The following is a 22,022-nucleotide window of genomic DNA, read 5'->3' on the forward strand; positions in this document are numbered from 1 at the left end:
GAAGATTCCATCCAACAGTAACATGCTATTGTTTTCATGGGAAAACTTAGTATTATGAGTGAGAAGGGTCTGAGATCCTGAAAGCTCCTTGATGTGCAGGCCTCAGTTGTAACTCTGTCTCACTTCAAACTGTCCTTCCTTGCAAGCTGACTGCAGTTAGATGGCCATCGACCTACTTGTAACTCCATTGGTTTGGCTTCTCTGTCTTGGCTTACCCTGTGTTATTGTACAAACATGAGGCCCAAGGCCTGCATCTTTTGCTCTTACACATCACACTAGAGTTTGAATGAGTGACACGAATAGTGTTGGAGCCTGAGTGTTAAGACATGGTAGGTGTGTGGCTATAGTGATGTGTAAAAGTAATAATTAACATGACTGGATACCTTGGCTAGGCACTGTGCTAAGTGCTTTATGCATGATCTCATTGAATTCTCCCAGACTTCCCATGACTCCTATTTTGTAATGAGGACACTGAGGCTTCAAGAGATTAGGAGACTTGTTCAAAGACACACAGCTGGTAAGTGATAGAGGCAGGATTTAAACCTGGGTCTCGCTGTATTTCCCATCACTGGCTTTTAGCCATGATGCTCTACTGTCTAATCCTCTTAATTCTCAAACTGCGGCTACAAAGTAGGCATCAAGAGACAGGCTCTCGCTGAGATAGCTTTCCGGCCTTGACAAAGGCACACCCTTGGTTCATTCCTTAGAGTGTAGGACCTAGACTGTGACAAGCCCAGATGAGTGTGTCTAGCAGAGGGGAGCAGATCTGAGGCCACCATAAGTGTTCACCTAACCTTAAGGAGTGCCAGCTTCACTGGTATTTGTACAGCTTCCAACAGGACTGTTCATTGGCCATGTTCTTTCCTCTCCCTGCCACATTGATTAATACATTAATTAATGCTCACATTCGTGTTCAAGTATGCAAATGAGTGCTTAGAATCATCACTCACACAATGACCAGACTAAGGATATAACACACAAGAGCCTCTCTCCTGGTAACCTCACAATCACGCAGACGTGTTGACTTCTCTGCATTTCCAGTCTGGTAGGCAGGGAATATGGCAGTCAGAAATAGAGTCTTTTGGACAGCAGTTCTCAATGCCAGGTCTCTTGCTGCACAATCAAATCACTTGGGGGTTTAAAAAATATCATGTTAGTCAGCCACAATTTGAATCTGGTTTTGATCTTAGAAGTTCTTAACTTAAAATAACAATCTTTTAGAGTCTCATTTTTCTCATCTAAAAATAGCAGAATAATAATACCCACCTGCTAGCATTATTATAAGCATTAATGTATAGAATGTCCTGACACATGGAATTAGATATTTTTAAAGTCATAGCTATTGTTATTGAGATTCCTATTCCGACCATGAAAAAAAATGATACTTAATTGAGAAATGGAAGAGAGGGAGATAGAGATGAAAAGAAAGAAGAAGCTAAACAAATATTTTTTCCATAGAGAATAGTCCTTTAATGTGGAATTTATGGATGTCTCTTATGGAGAAAGAGGGGCAGGCTTTAACCCCCCTGAAATAATATGCAAGTTGATATGCAAATAGCATGCATGATGATAAATTATATTTCCATTATTTTTGGAGATCTGGTCTTCATCTACATCTGGCCTCTGGTTTCTTGGAAACCCCTCTTGCTCTGATCCTCTGTCCTCAGTGGGTCCCGCTGAGGTCCTCTTTTTCCAGCCTGCAGCAAGACCCCTTCAAGTCAAGCAGCTTTGTGGCTTCTACACTGCATTTGGGGCACTAGGATCCTTGGTAAGATTGGGTGATCGTGTGTTCAGAGGTCAGTGGTTTCTCTTCAAGATCTTACCATTTCCAGGCTGCTTGGGATGCTCAGACCGCAACTCTCTCCAAGAATTTATTTTCTCCCATGCTTCTTAAAGGCACACCACATACCATTATCTCCCTTGGAACCACCATTTATAATCTCATCAATGGTTGAGACTTTAGGAAAACAAGAGCCAGAAGAAGGTAAACATTGGGCCACCCCCCAGGTTGGTCTCACACCATTCTGAGAGTTGGCTTCAGAAGTGACTTCACTCATGAGGCTCTGAGTGTCTGCAGCAGAGGGCCCTGCCTCTTCTGCAGGAGGGAGGTCCTGTAGACACTGCCAGACTAAACCATGAGCTCGATCATAGCATTGTTGAGAATAGGAGACCAAGATCCTGCTCATCTTCCATGGAATCAAACATTTTGGCTAGAATTTATTGCCTTTTTGGGGAGTCAGAGATTATTAACCAATCAACAGTGAGTGCATTTAATCAACATAATGTTAAATCTAAAAACTCATCACTGTGTGTTTATTATCAGTTTTTATGGGATTACAAAATAAAATTCTTCTAGAGTCCTGCCCTATTTCTCTTAGAGGAATCATTTTCCAGAGAATCAAGTGCTTTTCTTTGATAAAGTTGCCAGGGATGCCAAGAAAACCATGAAACGTAGGAGGTGGTGGGTTATGCATTACCAAATATACCTGAATATAAAGTGATTAAAAATATTGGGCAATGTCCCCAATTTCCCAAGGAGAAGATGAAAACATAAAGTTTTGAGACCAGTCTAAATAGGTAAACCTTTATAGATATAGCCAAAAGAGTCAATGATTTACTGATACTACCTTTTGCTAATTTAATTACACATACATTTAAAGAAAAACATGTTGTATAGTTTAGAAATATCTATCACATTTTGTGAAATACACTTACTGAAATTCTTCACAATTAATCTTCAACGTTAGGTCCTTTCTCATCACTGAAGTTACTTTTTACCTCAAATAACTGATATAAATGTTATATGTGGGTCTGTTTCTACTGTCTGTTTTTCTTTTGGTCCTGTTTATTAGTCTGCTTGATAAACATTGATTTAATGGTAGACAATGTATATACAAATTATGGAGATTGTATATGATCATATTTCTTTCTTATGAAAGTTATGCTGCCTCAATGGGTGCAGATCACTATAACTGAGTCAGGGGCAGAGCTGACCCAAACCTGAGTTGTAGTTTGTATTAGCCTCAAACTACTTCTGGCTCACCCTAGGTTGTAGTTATGAGGGACTTACTATGGGTCTTTTTCTTTGGTGAGGCCTGATAACCTGATTTTTGACTCCTTAGGGTGATGAGACTGCCAAAACCTCTTCAATGATTTTTCAAGGGCTTTTTGCATAACTTATTCTCTTGTCCTATGCAGCTTAAGAACTTGGCAAATGCTTTCACTGGAATACTAGAGTGTCTGGCTCACTTCTCTGTACCTCCCTTCTCTCTGGAAGTTTGACAATAAATTCTGGGTACCTTTGTAATCCTAAACCCCAATTTTTGTTTCTCAAACACTATGAGATTGCTGAAAGCTATGAAAGCATCCTTGCCCTTAGGTCTGAGCCTCATCTTCTACACCCCACCAAGAACTGGCAAGTGCTTTGAGAGAAGAAGTTGTCACTGATGATCAGCTCACCTCTCTGCAGTAGATTTCAGCTCCTCAGGTTCCAGCTGCCTCATCAGCAGCTCTCCAATACCTTCAATAAGATTTAAAAAATTTTTTTTCAATAGTTTTTCAAGTCTTCTTGGCTGGAACATTGGTCTGCCACAAGCTATAACATTTTAGCAGGAGACAGAAATATCTATATTACCCTTGAAAATGATTCCTCTGGGGCCTACTGACCTAGTTTTTTATGACTTGCAATTTTGAGCTCATAATTCACTAATAGTTACTAAATGTATGTTGTGTGTTTTTTGTTTGTGTTTGGTTTTTTACTGATTCTCTCAAATGATTTCTATTAAACATCCTAAAGCAGCATTGATTGAAATCATTTTGGGCTAAGTTCTTCCCCAAAGAGTAATTCGTTGAAAATAAATGGATTTAGACCCTACTTCATAATGTCGAGACTTTGTGCAGCTTTGAATATAAGATGACTTCTTTTCTGAGGATAACATGGGCAAGGGACTTCCATTTAGGTAGGGCATTCATGGTAACAGCATACATAGGCCACAAGCAGAGTTGAGAAATAGGCAAACTACGTCTCCGTGGTGCCTGCAACCCCATTCTTTCCTCTTCTTGGGCACCTCCTCAGTAGGCAAACAATGCCTAGTGAAGTTGACCCTGGCAGGTAGGCTGCAACCTTGCCTTTTACAGGTTTGGCCAGAGATCCTTGGTTCAGACCTGACACCTTCCCACTGTTTTTCTGATGAAACTTAACACTACCTTTACACCTCAGGGACTTGCTTTTCCTGAGTTGATCCTACAAGGTAATGGCCGAATGTGCTGTTGAGCCTAGAATCATTCTACATAATAACCCCATATTGTGCCAGGGAGGTGGAAATTGATGTCAGAGAAAGCACCTTTTTCTTGCTCTCCGGTCCTTCTGTGGTACATGTATCCCTCAGTATTTGTGGAAGATTGGCCTCAGGACCTCCCACGGATACCAAAATTCACAGACTGAAGAAGAGTCTCTGGTATAAAATGGCATGGTATTTGCATATAACTGACACACGTCCTCCCTTAAATCATCTCTAGATTATTTATAATACCCAATCCTTCGCAAATTCTGTGTAAGTAATTGATATACTATATTGTTTTGGGACTAATGATAAGGGAAAAAAGTCTGTACATGTCCAGTACAGATGCAATTTTTTTCTGAAATTTTTTATTGTGGTTGGTTGAAGCTATAAGAATGGATGTGGAACCCACAGCTACAGAGGGCGGGCTGCAATTGAACTGGGCATCAGGAGACCTGAAATTTGCTTTCTTCATCTGTCAAATGGGGCAGTCATAGCTGCCCTTCTTTTCTTGCCTTGCTTTGAAAATAAATGAAACAGTTGAATTTGAGCCACACAAACTTATTCACTCCTACTGAGTTTACAGATTTGAAAGTGTGAAAAAGCATTTTTGAACTCCCAGAAGAAATGTGGTTTATCTAAGATGTTATTTTAATGGCAGAGTTGGTCATGGTTCAGAACAGGGTGCTACCAAAAGTCAGCAGAACTGGAAAAATATAAATAAATCTTGCTTGGTGAAAAAGCAAGTCACTAGGTTAGGAACCCTCACACAGCATGATGGAGTGTCTGGTGATATTTCAGGCTATTTACCCATTATTAACCTACTGGTCACTGACTGCTGTGAATGGGTTTTTAAATCTTCTAGCCCTGAGGCTGTGGTCACTTCAGTTCCAAGATGGACAGAGTAACAGACCTGCTTTTATGACAACATAGTGAGAGGAGGGTGGAGGGAACACTGCCCTAAAATCTTTAATAAGTTACCACCTTCAGCTGGGATCTGGGTTTTATATTTTTTCTCTAGTTGTTTCTATAGTCTGACTTACTGGGAAATAAATGAAGAGGATGCTGACACTGAAGAGCATTTCTCATACCCTTCCTCATTATCTCAGGGTTATTGAATAGCTTTATCATGAGGTCGCTTCCTCAAAGGTGCTTCTCTGAACAGCCTGTTTCACATATCAGTTGCATTGCCCTGCATTTGACACTGAACGCACTGCACCTCTTGTCATCACTGAAATGGGATAAAATTAGTCCTTGCCTCGGCTGGCTCAAGGGTGCTCGTAAGACTTCAGTGACAGAGGAGAAATGTGCTTTGTAACATCTGAAGTCTTATTAAGGACTTTGAAGGACAGATATACCTTTTAGACCAGCTAGTATGAGAAGGTAAATTAAAGCAGCATTGGTTTAATAACTTAAACTGTTAGACTTAACAGAAATACTTTGGGGACTGTTCACAGTTTTATACCATGTGCTTCTTTTTTTTTTTTTTTGAGATGGAGTCTTGCTGTATCACCCAGGCTGGTGAGATCTCGGCTCACTGAAACCTCTGCCTCCCGAGTTCTAGCAATTCTCCTGCTTTAGCCCCCAGAGTAGCTGGGATTACAGGCGTGCGCTACCACCTCCAGCTAATTTTTGTATTTTTAGTACAGACGGGGTTTCACCATGCTGACCAGGCTGGTCTTGACCTCTCAACCTCAAGTGATCCTCCCGCCTCAGCCTCCCACAGTGCTGGGATTATAGGCGTGAGCCACCATGCCCGGCCATATACCATGTGCTCTTTTTACCACTAGACGCTACCATTAACTTCACTTGAGAATTGATATATAACTTCATAATGACAATAATGCTGATGGAGAGTTGAAGGTTTTGCATGATCTTGAAAGCTTGGGACTGATAATACTGTCAATCTCCCATGCAGGGAGCTTTACCAACATTAGTCCTTCAGGTGACCAAAGTGGCTGTTTGGGATGTCTGCTATCTGATGGTAAATGGAAACTCGAACATCTTTCAAACTGTCTGCCTTGTTTACTCTTCTCAAGGTCTCTCTTCCTCTAATCTCTCCAACTTGTTGTCATCATCATCATCATCATCTTCATCTAACACTTGAAGAGCGCTTACTATGTATCAGGGAGCCTTGAGTGCTTTACACATGGGGATTTATTCAATTTTCTTAACAGCCTCCTTTTAAAGATAAGGAGACTGAGGCCCAAGAAAGTTGAGGAACTGGTCCAGGCTCCTATAGCAAATGGTAAGGCGGGGATTTAAACCGAGGTCATGTGGTCTCAGAGTTCCTGTCTTAACAGCTGTGCGGAGCTACCCATCTCGCATTGTTTCACGTGCCTGGCCCCTGGAAGCTTGGGCCTTAATCCTGAATGTTGAAATCTCAAAAGATCAAAAGCCCTGAAGTCTAAAATCCCTCACGTCGTATTTTTAGGATTTCAACATTCAGGATCATGGCACCTGGGATTGTGTGTTTTGGGATTGTGATCAGCACTGGGTCCCAGGAATCTTCAGAGACACTAAAAATTTCTAAAAACCTGCATCTGTTCCCTTGAAGGTTTGAAAACCAGATTCCATTCGGGGACATTTTCTCATTATCAATGACTTCTATCCTCTCAGTTTCTGTTTCTCTCTCAGAAAAAAAAAAAAAGAAATTCCTCCCCTTGCTTAGGATACCTGGAATGGACAGGGACTGTGGGAGGAAATGCAGAAACATCAGAACCGGCCGAGCTGGGGACACGCAAGGCCTCAGCACCACAGGCTTCTGGGAAAGGGGACTGCAAACCTCTCCTGAGAAAGAGCAAAGGCCTGGGCAGTGAGGTCTGGGTGTCTAAGGAACTTCCACCACTGCAGTCTCATCTGCTGCAGCCAGATGGAGAAGTAGAATGCAGGAAGGCAGGAAAGCCACATCACAGAACTCACGTCAGGCTGACAGCATTTCCAGAGGTCTCTGCTGTTCCTCCCAAGAGGGCTGGCAAAAGGGAGGAGGCCACCCAGGCCTCAGCCGGTTGGGAGGGGCTGATGTGACTTGAGCACCATACGGACGCCAGGGATTTACTTCCCCCCAGCCCCGATCTTGAGCAGAAAGAAGGGATAGGTGTAGGACGGAGTGGGGAAAACCCACTTTTGAAGTCTCACCTTTGTGGATCCATATTCCACAGTGGGAAGCACGCTAGGTCCATGCCCTAAAGATAGTGGTGTGTGTGCTGCTTCAGACAGGGATTGCTTGGGACCTGCAAGGGGAAGAGGAGGTTGGTGAGTGGATCCAGTTATAGAGCATAGGGATGGTATAAGCAAAGGAAAAGATAGAAACTGACACGTACATGAATGTGTGTTTTGACACCTTGCTTGTTTTACTTAAGGATTTCTGCTTATCTTTTCTAGCGGCAGTGTCCTGGTTAAACGGATGTTCAGGCCCATGGAAGAGGAGTTTGGTCCAGTGCCTTCAAAGCAGATGAAAGAAGAAGGGACAAAGCGAGGTATCTCTCCTGCTGGGGCATGCCCTCCCAGAAGGGATGCAGGGTGTCTCTCCCAAGAAGAGTTTGCAGCCCTCTTGCCCAGGCCCCCATGGCTCTGTGCCAGCCTGGTGACTTTCTCTTCACACAGGAAGTCCACAGTCTTCTCCTTTGCTTTAAACTCTGTCCTTTCAACACCTTAAGGAAACATTTGTTATTCCTGGGTGCTAGTTCTTTCCTTTGCCTTGGGAGAACGTAATGAATAAACAGACTCATCCAGCAGCCGGGTATAAGGTTAAGAATGAAACTCTTGCTGTGTGGATGTGACAGTCACACCTCATAAGAACTAGCGATTGAGCCTCATTTGATACATGCAAACAATTCATCTCACCCAAATAAATGAGCCTCAGGTTTCTGTGGCATCACCACTTACTCATTTTCTCCCAGTCAAGGGTCTTATTCTGCTTCACCAAGAGGGTAAGAAACAAAGCTTGACTGTGTTCATGTCTTGCCCAACATGTCAATACCGTATACGATTCCATGCCCTTCCTTGGAGTAAGAGGAAAGTGTGTGGGTGCACATTTCCCCCAATATCCTGATGCAGCCAACACTGAGGAGGCTTATAGAGACCCAAGACCTACCAGTATTGGATTTTTTTCTTTTTTTGAGGCGGGGAGACAGGGTCTTGCTCTGTCACCCAGGAGGTAGTGCAGTAGCACAATCACAGCTCACTGCAGCATCAACCTGCTGGCTTTCAGCTATCCTCCCACCTCAGCCTCCTGAGCAGCTGCGACTATAGGCATGTACCACCATGTCTGGCTAATTTGTCTAATGTTTTGTAGAGATGAGGTCTCAATATGTTCCCCAGGTCTCAAACTTGTGAACTTAAGCTATCCTCCTGCCTGAGTCTACCAGCAGTACAGACTTTTTTTTTTTTTTTTTTTTTTGACAAAGTCTTGCTCTGTTGCCAGGCTGGGGTGCAGTGGCATGCTCTTGGCTCACTGCAACCTCCACCTCTTGGGTTCAAGTGATTCTCCTGCCTCAGTCTCCCACGTAGCTGGGACTACAGGCACGCGCCACCACGCCCAGCTAATTTTTGTATTTTTAGTAGAGACCGGGGTTTCACCATGTTGGCCAGGATCGTCTCGATCTCTTCGCCTCGTGATCCACCCGCCTTGGCCTCCTGAAGTGCTGTGCAGACTTTTAATGAGTCAGTTCTCCGTGTTAAATATGCCCAACATCTGCATAGGCTTAAGTACTTTGTTATTGAGAAATTTTATTTTTTTTCCTGTTTGTTGTAATGGGATTTGCACTGTGGTCAAGAGAACCCCTCTGTAGCCTGCCACAGCCACCTACAGTTGTGTGACCTTGGAGGGGTTCCTCACACTTCTGCTCCTCGGCGTCCTCATCTGTAAAAAGGAGATGGCGGGAGTGCTGTCCTCATAGAGCTGTGTGAGGACTGAGGAGTTAACACCTGGGAGATGCTTCAGGCAGGTACCTCCCACATAGGCAGCACTCTGTGTTCACTGTTGTAACTGTTAGTTTTTATTATTAGTAACTAGTTAAGTGATATCATCATAACTGTGGATAAGTAAGTAGTGCTTCAGAATGGAAACAGCATAAATGCATAAATGCTACATTAGAAACATTTAAACCTTTACAAAAATTTCTTTAAAAAAATTATATTTTTGAGACAGAGTCTCATTGTCACCCAGGCTGGAGTGCAGTGGTGTGATTTCAGCTCACTGCAGCCTCTGTCTGCCATGCTCAGGCGATCATCCCACCTCAGCCTCCTGAGTAACTGGGACCGCAGGCACATGACACCATGCCTGGCTAATTTTTGGGTAGAGATAAGGTTTCACCATGTTGGCCAGGCTGGTCTTGAACTCCTGAGCTCAAGTGATCTGCCCGCCTCGGCCTTCCAAAGTGCTGGGATTACAGGTGTGAGCCACCATGCCCAGCCAAACCTTTAAAAAAATTTCTGATTTCACAGACTCACCATCAAATATTCCAGTACATTTGAACTTCACTCTTGGATGCCTTTTCTATAGAGTCAGGGAAGTAACATGGACATTAGGAATCACAGAATCACACAGGTGAAGTTAATTATGGCTAGCCTTCATACAGAGTGCTTGGAGGGTAATCCAAAGACTGTTTTTCAGATTATTTTGAGATTGTGAAACCAGCACAAAAATTGCCACTAGAAATTGTATTGGGCTGTGGCCTTTGAAACATCTGAATCATAGACACATGAGGGCGCTGTAGCCTTCCAGCAATAAAGGGCACTTTTCCCAGGAGTGACTTTTCTCTGGAAAAGGTCAGTGGGGTTCCTGGGCCCCTTGCTTGGAGCATCCACTGAGCTGGTCTTTGACAAGTAGGGGAATGAGGCTCAATGACTTTGCCTGTTGTTTATTTATTAGAAGTTCTCCGAGAGAGAGAATGGGCATAATTATTACCAACGCCGTGATTATTGGTTTTTGCCTTTGTGGCCATTTGTCGAGGTGACTGGGTGGGAGTCCCTTGGGGGCTGCCCGTGTGGCCGCCTGCCTTTGGCTGCACAATGTCTGGGATGCATGATGGTTGTTCTTGCGACTATCAGCAGAGTGATTATTTCAGTCGCTCTGCCACAGACACAGAGTAATGAAAGCTGTGGGGGTGGACTGTGAGCCCAGCACACCTCGGGGGTTGCTGTCAACAGGCCCAGCAGGGGAACGGTGGAGCTGCCCTGCCTGGTGCCTCTCGGAGGCCCATCAACACGGCACAATGCTCCCTTTAACACTTTCCAGCCACACCTGAAGCAAGAAGAGCAGCCATATCATTTCAAAGACCACGATTTCAAAAGAAGAGATTTGTAAATCCAGTGGAAGCAGTGCTCATAATAGAATATGGTTTGGGGGACCAGGCTTGGTGGCTCATGCCTGTAATCCCAGCACTTTGGGAGGCTGAGACGGGTGGATCACTTGAGGCCAGGAATTCGAGACCAGCCTGGCCAACGTGGTAACACCACCTCTCTACTAAAAATACAAAAACTGAGTCAGGTATGGTGGCACACACCTATAATCCCAGCTACTCAGGAGGCTGAGGCATGAGAATCACTTGAACCTGGAAGGCAGAAGTTGCTGTGAGCCGAGATCATGCCACTGCACCCCAGCCCGGGTGACAGCAAGACTCCGCCTCAAAGAAAAAGAATATACTTTGGGGGTCAGCCTGCTGGAAATTACTTTTTTTCTTTTTTCCTGTCGGGGGCTGCAGAGAGAATTATAGACTGTTTATCTGCAGCAGCAACCAATGGCTTTTTTCCTTGACTTTAATTTTCCTTATCTGGATGTAACTAAGGTCCTGTATTCTAATTATTTTTCCTTGTGCTGCTAACATTGCGTCCTCTTATAATAGCCACTAGGTCATTCGATTATTTTAGCTGAAATGAAGGCTATAAAATATTCCTTCCAAAGAACTAAATTTGGAAATCTTTGGAGACACATTCTATCTGTTTAATTGGTGTTTTACTTTTATATTTGGTAAAGACAAGAGACTCGGCAATACTTGTTCATTATTTTCTTTTTCTTTTTTTTTCTTTTCTTCATACACTAACTGAACATCCACTGGCTGCAGGAAGGAAATGCAGGCAGAAGCCGCATGCACTCGCGTAGACTTGGCCCTTGTGAAGCAACCAGCTTTAATGGAGTCCCCCCAGGATTGGGAGGAGGGGGAGGAGGTGGGAGTTTGGATGAGAGCTAATTTCATTTTCTAGCTTCAACTTTGTTCTTCTGGTTGATGGCTCTGTTGGTATCTGAGTGTCACTGGTACCCAGAATTGGCAGGGTTTTTTGACCTCCGCATTTTTCCTGGATGGCCGTGGGGCTTCAGTCTTAACCCTCTTCCTTCCTTCTGAAGTAAGAATCAGAGGCCACATCCCTGGGAGGAGGGAGACCACTCAGTGGGGATGAGGGTGGCCTCTGAATGACACTTCCAAGTTTATTCTGGGAGCTGAGCTGTGACACAACTGCTGTAAGGATGGGGACAGGCAGAAAGGGCAAGGCTGGCAGAAGGAACATCAGCCAGCAGTTGTCACATCTGTGGGACCCTGGGGGAGTGTCTCAGCCTCTCTCTGCCTCAGTATGCACATCTTTAAAGATAGCCGAGACCTCCCTACTATCTCATACTCTCTACATTCTCAAATTCAGAATATTATTTTCAGAGAAATAAATAGAAAAGCTGTACTCCACTTCACTGAGGGCAGTAGAACCATGACGACTGCTTCCCCCACTGCAGGCCCTGGGCTAAGCGTGCCACATGGCTTTTATTTCATTTAACCCTCACAGTAGCCCTGCGAGGCAGATATTATTATCCCTGTTTCACAGAGAAGACCAAGGCTTGGAGAGTTTAAATGACCAGGGCCCACAGCAGGGGTTGCACTCTGGGGACAAACCCAGCCTCGTGGGACTCCACATCCTATTCCTCTTCCTCCCCTTGCTCGGACAGTGTCCCGTCTCCTTCCCAGGCCTGTGCACATGCTGGTTATCTGCCTGGAGTTTGCTCTCCCTCTTCTCCCTTTCTCCCCACTGCCCCCACCTAGTCACTTGCCTGCATTGATGCACACGCAATTCACAGGCTGGATCTCTCCTTCAAGGAAACCTTAAAGGAGCTTCCCCCAGCTCTTCCAGGTCATGGCCAGGCCCCTATAAGGACTGTTTCCTGTCGTTTTCCTCCATAACCCTGTGTCTACTTGTCTGCGTATTTGAGGAACACCTGCTTCTCTCAATGGACTGCAATCTCCTTAAGGACAGGAGCTATGATTTAACTAACATTGCTACAACCCCAACTCCTAGCACACACAATCTATGGGCCCAGGTGGGCATTCAGTAATATTTGTCAAAGGAACAAATAACACAGAGGAAAGAGGTTGCAGAAAGAGATGTCATGTACCCCTCTGGAGAAATTCCAATGGGAACATTTGTGTCAAAGCATCTTATGGCCAGGTTGTCGGTTTATCTCGTCGAATCACTCCTTAACAGTCCCTAGCCACAGGTTGTTTATGGAGATGTCTCAGTCACCCTTGTTGAATGTTATCTGGACCAGGGGTCTGAGGCTTCGCAGGAGGTGCCAGACTCCAACACCTGTGTGATAGGAAACAGTTCCCTGGAGCAGCTGTGAAATTGTGCAGCCCCTCGGTCACGTGGCTCTCTTGCCCTTCTCTTCCAGTGCTCTTGTACGTGAGGAAGGAGACTGACGATGTGTTCGATGCGTTGATGTTGAAGTCTCCCACAGTGAAGGGCCTGATGGAAGCGGTAAGCCATACGCTCCTTTCAGCCTACAGGAAACCTGCTGTGTTCCCTCTCCTCTGGAATCCATGTACTAACGTGCAGCCACTGAGATGGCTTCAGAATGAGCTTTATACAGAACAAGAAAAACCTGAGATTTGTGGAGGCATTGATCTCACTACTGTCAAGGCTTATTAGCATCTTGAGGAGAAGGAAACGGAAAAACTGCCAATTCCCTGTCAGTTTAAGGCTAATCACAGTTAGATGCTGTGGAGGAAGGTGAAACTGAGTTCTCACTTGTCGCTTGGTATGAAACCAAATTAGATATGATTAACTCCCAAATATATATAAAACAAAAATAATTAACAAGTGTCTCGCTGGCCGTGATGGTGTAGTCCAAAATAAAAATATGATCTCTTGGTTAAGAAAAAAAAATGAGCCGGGCGCGGTGGCTCACGCCTGTAATCCCAGCACTTTGGGAGGCGGAGGCGGGCAGATAAAGAGGTCAGGAGATCGAGACCATGGTGAAACCCCGTCTCTACTAAAAATATAAAAAATTAGCCGGGTGCGGTGGCGGGTGCCTGTAGTCCCAGCTACTCAGGAGGCTGAGGCAGGAGAATGGCGTGAACCCGGGAGGCAGAGCTTGCAGTGAGCCGAGATTGCGCTACTGTACTGCAGTCTGGGCAACAGAGCGAGACTCTGTCTCAAAAAAAAAAAAAAAAAAAAAAGAAAAGAAAAAAAAAGGATGCAGAATTATAGTGATTTGCAGTAAGACTTTTCCTTCCTACCCATGGTCTTATCTAGTATTACCCAACTTGGGCTCACAAGAAGTTATTTTACATTTTGTTTATATGTTATTCACCTGAATATAACCTCAGTAGAACTCTACTTTGAATACACTCTCTAACTGCCTCCACTCCCACCCCCACCCTCACACCCCACCATTGCCCCATACAACTATATTGTAGAAGATTTGTTTTTTTATTGTGATAGAGCCAGGAACACAGTTCAACATCATTGGTTGGTTCGGAAAACTGCTACATTGGAGAAGCATCTTGGCTTATGAAGCCAAATGTTAAACTATATGGGATAGTTCCTAGAAGTGGAATCACAGCATTTCTTTCGTTTGGGATACTCTTTTTTGAGCTTCCTTTGTGTTATAGTATAAATCGGGACTTCACACTTTTTATGATTAAATAATATTCCGTTGTGTAAATATACCACATTTTGTATTTCCATTTATCAGTTGATGAACATTGGAATTTTTCTACCTTTTGGCTATTGTGAATACTGCTACTATGAGCATTCATGGACAAGTTTGGTTTGAATACTTGTTTCCAGTTCTTTTGGGTATGTTCCAAGGCATGGAATTGCTCAGCCAGATTCAAAAAGCCACATGTGGTATGATTCAATTTATAGAACATGTTCAGAATAAGCAAATCCGTAGAGACAAAAGGCAGGTTAGTGGTTGCCAGGGGATGGGGGTAGGAGATGGAGCATCTGCCTAATGGGTTTTCTTTTCTTTTCTTTTTTTTTTTGAGGCGGAGTCTCGCTCTGTCGCCCCCAGGCTGGAGTGCAGTGGCGCGATCTCGGCTCACTGCAAGCTCCGCCTCCCGGGTTTACGCCATTCTCCTGCCTCAGCCTCCCGAGTAGCTGGGACTACAGGCGCCGCCACTACGCCCGGCTATTTTTTTGTATTTTTAGTAGAGACGGGGTTTCACTGTGTTAGCCAGGATGGTCTCGATCTCCTGACCTCGTGATCCGCCCGTCTCGGCCTCCCAAAGTGCTGGGATTACAGGCTTGAGCCACCGCGCCCGGCCAAGCTTAATGGGTTTTCTTTGGGAGCGATGAAAATGTTGTGGAATTAGATAGAGGTGATGGTTGTACAATACTGTGAATCTACTAAACAGCACTGCATTATACACTTTAAAATGGTGAATTGTGATATCTATTTATCTGTCTATCTATCTGTCTATCTAGTATTCATTGTTCACCAGAAAGTTTTAAAAACTGTGTAGGAATGTTATCGATGTCATCGCGCTGCCCTCCGTGATCTGTTGTTAACAAGTCCCGAGGCAGTTCCAAGCAGAACACTAAGGACCTCCGTCTAAGAAACACACTGATGGAGGGTTAGGTCATCTTTTTTGTTCCACAGGATTTTTTCATAGGATGGAGTTTGTTGTTACTGGATCTACTTCACATTAAGGAAAAACAAAAACAGAAATTAATGCCACAAAGGTATGATCTGTATCTCTTCAAATAAACCAAGATTTTTAAAATGAGTCTAAGATCGCTAGAGGATAGACTAAGCTGGAAGCTCACAAAATATTCAGACCTCTCTGGACAACTTTGGATAATTTCGTACTCCAGTCTAGCCTTTAAGACCATATTACCAAAACTGACTTGACTGGGACAGTGGTATTTGAAAACCACAGAAGCGGTCGCTTAAATGCATATTCTCTGACTTCAACTCTAGAGATTCTGATACTTCTGAATTGCAGGTAGATCAGGGAAGGGAGGAAGTGGGGATCAGGAACCTTTACTTTTAACGAGCTCCTGAGGATATTCTGAGATGAGCTAGGTGCGAGAACCTCTGATTTAGACCATTTCTTCCTTTTTCCTTGGTGTCTTGTCTTTGCTTTCCATGGCATCTGACCAGATGTATAAGTGTTCTGTAGATGGAGTTGGACTGGATCACAGTGGAACTCAATGTCACCTTCACTCCCATCTAAACAGTAGTTCAGCAACCTCTGCCTACCCTGCCCGCCACAGCAGCATCTGGCTGTTGATCCCTTTTAGTGGGAGCTCATTACACCTGCCTCACTTTGGTTAGCTGAAGGTACAGGGTGAGGGGTGGGGATGTATCCTTTGACCCTGTAAGCCACAGAGAAGTCAGGTTCCCTAGGCTGGCTCTGGTCAGATTTCTTAGGGCAATTCTTATTTCATCTCCCCTTTATGTCTAAAAAGAAAAGGTTTCACTGAAGCACCAACACAAGCTATCTCCTTGCTGCCTAAGTTATGCAAATGGGAAAGCTGTGCAAGAGAAGTTCCTCCAGGATCCTCGGGTGATGCAGTCTGGAATGACAAAGCAGCCCCGCCAACTTGGGGGCAGCCATGAAGGACAGCAGGCTCTGTGTAAGCGAGGGTGTAAGCATGCTGTGAAATGAGGTGGTAGAATTTTCAAGAACAGTGGCTCCCGCTCACTGTAGTTTTACCCTAAGTTTATTTGGGACCTGGGTGGAGTAAGACAGGGTTTCCTTTCAGGGTGTGGGTTCTCTTTAGACCAGGACCTTACTAGTGCATGACACTTTACCATAGTGACACTTACCAGTGCACACTCATATATTGGTAATATGCATGTGTATTATATAAATATATGCAATATGACATTGTATATCTATATTGATATATACAAATGTATATTGGTAGCGTGTGTGTGTGTGTGTAAAATAAAACACACACATGTACTATACAGACAGTATAGCTTAGGGGTCAGCATATGGGCTTGGCCTCAGAAAACCTGTGTTCAATTTCTGACTGTGCCTCTTGCTAACTGGACAAGTTTCTTAACCTCTTCTTCATTGTTAAAATGGAAATGATAGTACTACCTCCCTCGTGGGATTGTTGTGAGGATTAAATGAGACAACAGAGATCTGAAACGCTGCCTGGCCCCTGGTATATACCAAGTCCACAGTTAAATTAGCCTTTGTTACTGAATCATCGTTTGGGTAGAAATCCTCAGATTTTGGATTTCTCAAGTACTCCTTTCCTACAGTCCAAGAGGCAGAATGTTATTTTTACTCATGATTCCATTACATAATATACCACAAATTTGAAATTTCAGAGGAGGCACGGGGCTGTGGAAATGGTGCAGGTATCTGCATCTGAAACTCCGAAGTCATGTGGAGAGGTCCTCTCTCCTGAGCCCAGAGGCACAAAGCTGCTCCCAAGAAAGATCTTTACGCCCCACAGTCCAAAGCCCCACATTAAACAAAGTCTCAAGACAACAAGGCAACGTGACCCTGGCCTCCATGTTTTGTTTTGACTTTTAATTTCAAAATAATATCATTGTGAGGGGGCTTATAGTTTTTAACAGCAGAAAGTTATATAGACAGAAATAATGCTCAGTGAGTAGAAAAGGAAAAAACCTTAACTTTTAAGAAAACATGATTAATCAAGAGATATTATGCTTGACCCGAGGCCATCACTTTGAACTCTGTCACTGGTTGAAAATGGCTTCCCATAAACACAAACATAGTTCCCTACTCATTACTGTGAGGAACTCAAGACCAGTTTGGCCAACGTGGTGAAACCCAGTCTCCAACAAAAAAATTAGCTGAGTGTGTTGGCATGCGCTGTAGTCCCAGCTACTTAAGAGGCTGAGGCAAGACAATCACTTGAACACGGGCGGCAGAGTTTGCAGTGAGCTGAGATTGTGCCACCACACTCCAGACTGGGTGACAGAGTGACTCTGTCTCAAAACAAAAACAAACAAACAAAAAACAAAGATGCCATCCCAGAACCCCACCCATGATCTTCAGAATCAGATTCTATAGGGGTAGTCCCAGGAATTAGCACTGGTAACAAGCTTCCTGGTTGAATTGAAGCACATTAATGTGAGAGCCACTAGCTGGTGTGTACCTTGGCTGGGAACTGGTATTAGAGTCTGATTCTGCCCTAAGGTCCTACATGCAGTATTCACTTAGGATGGTAATAAGTCACCTTATGACACTCTTTTGGTTGCACATTCTGCAAAGGTAGTTTTAAACCAAGACATGGCCCTACAGACTATTATTTCATAACCCCATCCCAGCGGATTTTAGGAATTGGCCTGGGTCTAGGCTATCACCTTCATCAAGGGCTTGGGAAGACCAAATGCTCTCTGTTGAGAAAGGAACTCATAGTCTTCCAGGGCCAGCAGAATTCACAACTCCGAATGTAAAAGTATGCCTTGTGTGAGTCTTGCAATTGTTTTGGAAATAGAAACACCTGCTTCATATCAATATTCACATTGTTTTGCTCTCTTCCTGAACTAATTATTGAAAGGTTGATTGTGCCCCAACTTCCTTATCTATAAAATGAAGTCATCAACAGCATTCAATGAGTTTAACACACATATTCAGTAGATATTAACTGAGTAGATGATGGCAATGATGTTGATGATGCAGCTATTTCCACATTAGGGATATTTGAATTGCTTTCCATTGGAGAACCTGCTCTTATTGCTCCTCTTGAACACCCAACTCCCTATCCTCAGCCAGGCATTATTTAAGTGTAGAAGAAAGTCTGAACTGGAGAATAAAGAGCCCCAAAAAAAATTTTTTTGGCAATTGGTGGAGAAATGTGGATTTGTCATCTTGATAGAATAGTGTTGCCACCTTCCTTCCAAGGAACTTAGGGTTGAGTCAGAAGGTGTCACATCAGGCAGATTTGTTGAACAGTTTGGCGATGGTGATAGTGTTCCTACAGCCTACACGAGTTTCCTGGAGTCTGTAATTTAAGCCACTTGATAGGATGGAGTTCTGTTATTTAAAAAATTGGGCTGTTCTTACACTCAGCAGACATTATGTTCTTCCTTGAGATAATATTTTTGAGTTTGCCTTCATTAAAAAAGTCTCAGGCCGGGCGCGGTGGCTCACGCCTGTAATCCCAGCACTTTGGGAGGCCGAGGCGGGCGGATCACAAGTTCAGGAGATCAAGACCACAGTGAAACCCTGTCTCTACTAAAAATACAAAAAATGAGCCGGGCACGGTGGTGGGCGCCTGTAGTCCCAGCTACTCGGGAGGCTGAGGCAGGAGAATGGCGTGAACCCAGGAGGCAGAGCTTGCAGTGAGCCGAGATCGCGCCACTGCACTCCAGCCTGGGTGACAGAGCGAGACTCCGTCTCAAAAAAAAAAAAAAAAAAAAAAGTCTCCAGGCCGGGCGCGGTGGCTCACCTGTAATCCCAACACTTTGGGAGGCTGAGGCAGGCGGATCACCTGAGGTCAGGAGTTTGAGACCAGCCTGGACAATATGGAGAAACCCCATCTCTACTAAAAATACAAAATTATCCAGGTGTGGTGGTGCATGCCTGTAATGCCAGCGACTCGGGAGGCTGAGGCAGGAGAATCACTTGAACCTGGGAGGCAGAGGTTGCGGTAAGCTGAGATCGCGCCACTGTACTCCAACCTGGGCAACAAGAGCGAAACTCCAACCAAAAAAAGAAAAAGAAAAAGAAGTCTCCATGTAAGAGTGAGGTCAGGACACTGCCATTAAGTGCAAGTGCAGCAGCATGAGAGGAGAGGGTAGACTGGGGAATTTGACTGACTTGATTCAAATCATGACTGTGTAGTCTTGAGTATGTCCATTTTTGAATATTTGGTTTCCTTCCTTGCAACATGTGAAAAATGCCTACCATGTTTTTGTTTTGTTTGTATTACCCTTGACCTCATACTGTTTTGGAAAGAACTCTTGACCACAACAAAGAGAAATGTAATTATGGTTTAATCTATGCCAAGTTGAGTCACTTTTCTGTATTATTCTTCTTATTCAGTAGTCCTAAACCCCCAGACCCTCATTTCACCTGCCAGAAACTCATTATCTATACAGATCTATACACCCAGATAGAACAAGGAAAAAAGTTATCTATCAGCCAGATGTTACTAAATATTCCCATACTTGGTATCATTTGGAGAATATAGACTATTTTTCTTTTCATTTGCATGTTTAGTATTACATCAATCAAGCCATCCACATAATTTTGATGATTCAATTTGGCTTCTTTATTGTTATAATTAGGTTTTAAACTGCTTTTTAAAGACAAAGAATTTGGTGGTGGTGATGGTCGTAGTGAGATGAGTTTCCAATTCTTTTTTTTCTGCATTTCTAGTGATTTTTACATAGTAATCGTGCAAATAAAGCATCTCTGGCCACTACCTTCTGGCTAATCCCCAAGACCAGCAGGGCCACTCATACCTCAGGGCCTTTGCACTTGCTGTTCCTTCTGCCAGAAATGCCCTTCCTCCATATGGACAAGGCTCACTTCCTCCAGGCCGCTGCTCACATGTTGCTTTATCAGATGGGCCTTTCCAGCCACCTACGTAAATAGCATCTTCATCACTCTCTGCCATTCACAACACTTATCACCACTTGACATAGTTATATTTGTTCCATGTTTATGGTTTCTCTCTTCCCCAGTTGAATGTCAAGTTCATGAGATCAGGGGCTGTGTTTCTTTTCTGTGGTGTATTCCCAGAGCCTTCAGCATAAGTTGACTGAATTGGGTATCAGTCAACTGCTGTATGTGTACCCCTAGACTGAGTGCTGTGGGTGGCATGATATTCACATGCCCTGCTTCATTGGATTCTTACAATATCCCCATGAACATGGCAGGTAAATAGCATCATCACTACCTTACAGATGTAGAAACTGAGGTCCAGAAGGGGTGGTTTCCAAAGGGTTGATAGCTCCACAAATTGATAGAGCCAACTTAAGTCCTTAAGCAATGTTAAGCCCAATTAGGGAGACATTTACAACTGGAAAGTTATCACAAGAAGGATAAACATTCCCAATCACAGCTCACCACATCTAAAGGAAAAGAGATTAGGCAATACTAGGCCATTAGGCAAGAAGTAGTCTGTGTGTTGTTGATCCCATGCAGTCAGAGAGCTGAGCTGGTCAAGTTACTCAACCTTTCTACACTCCAGTGTCATCACTTCTGAAATGAGAATAATAATGAGATAATATTATGAGGATAATAAAATGGGATATAGGATTGGTGTGAGGATAAATGAGTGTGTATACATGGTACTTAGAGTAACACACAGAAATTATAAATGAGTATATACCATGTGTGTGTGTCCATGTGTCTGCGTGTGTGTCTGTTAGTGTATTTTATGTGTCTAACACACACACACACACACACACATATATGTATACACATACAGACAATGACTGTGAGTACTGTGAGGTGGAGAGACAGACTGTGTTTCCCCTAAGGCAAAGAGGCTAGAGAAAGGGATAGGGATGTTCTCTCTAGTGAAGCTAGCTGATGTCTACAAAGAAAAAGGTTGCTCATGGCCTTAGTAGCACCCACTTTTTGTCCAACTGTGTCATTCATGGATGGAGGCGATTCATGAATCCTACCCGGTTCTCCTGACAGGTCAAACACAGACACCTAGGAAGCATTTACAAGCAAGAGTCCACTGCTTTTTTGATGTATATCTTAAGCGCCCCCAATGAATGGACAGTGTATCACTCCACATAAAAACAATTAAAAGTAACTGACTTCCAGAGCAGGCAGTTCTGTTGTATGCCTCTAGAGAAGGCTGACTGAATCCTATATTGGTCCATCACTTCTGCCTATCACATACATGAGGTTTCTGGGCAAAGAACTTTCCACAAAATAAAAGTCTAAAAATTCTAGATCATCAGGCAACCAGTAACGCATTGATGAGACATCTCCAAGATTTAGAATCTTCCTGGGTGTCAAGGAAGTCTTTGGGGTTTTTACAAATATTGATAATGTACTTTTTATAAAGTGTACTTTTAATAAAAATGCATGCTCAGTTGAGACAACTTGAAAAACACAAAGAAAAAAACCCAAGCACTCCGAATCACCCTGTTCCAACAGAACGATCATGTGCCACACGTTTTCATTCATAGAAGGATTGTTGTGTGGGTGATGTCATCCAGCCCCTGGGCAGAAGGAATTTTCTGCCACCCCTGACAGATGGCCAGCTTCCTCTGCATGATGATATCCTGCCTGGTCTCACTTTCCAGGGTTCTGAATTTGGCAAAGCGCATCTCCCTGATGTGCATGGAGGCAGGGAACACTGTCCCAGGGTGGCACATTTGTAAGCTGCCTTTAATGCTGAGAGTTGCACTGAGAGCAGGACTTTGCCCTCCTGGAGGCAGAGGTTTCACCTTTGCCAGTTGCTTCTTTGTACAGGATGGGGTCTGTGAGTCTTGTCCCCAAACCATCTCAACATATGCCCATCTTCTCCAGCAGTTCAGAATCTAAAGCCATCTGCCAGGTTGTTCCCTTT

General features: G+C 43.8%; 1 protein-coding gene across 2 annotated transcripts in view; it reads left to right on the plus strand.

The window, feature by feature from the left end:
- Positions 1–22,022, plus strand: part of GRHL2 (grainyhead like transcription factor 2) — a 184,672-nt gene that overhangs the window by 150,836 nt on the left and 11,814 nt on the right. For both annotated transcript variants that reach the window (XM_003903037.5, XM_009213448.4), the window contains exons 13-14: positions 7,665–7,759; positions 12,937–13,022. In XM_003903037.5, the coding sequence (XP_003903086.1) occupies positions 7,665–7,759; positions 12,937–13,022 (181 nt within the window). The remainder of the gene's footprint in view (positions 1–7,664; positions 7,760–12,936; positions 13,023–22,022) is intronic.

This window comes from Papio anubis, chromosome 8 (assembly GCF_008728515.1).
Source record: "Papio anubis isolate 15944 chromosome 8, Panubis1.0, whole genome shotgun sequence".
Lineage (NCBI taxonomy): Eukaryota > Metazoa > Chordata > Mammalia > Primates > Cercopithecidae > Papio > Papio anubis.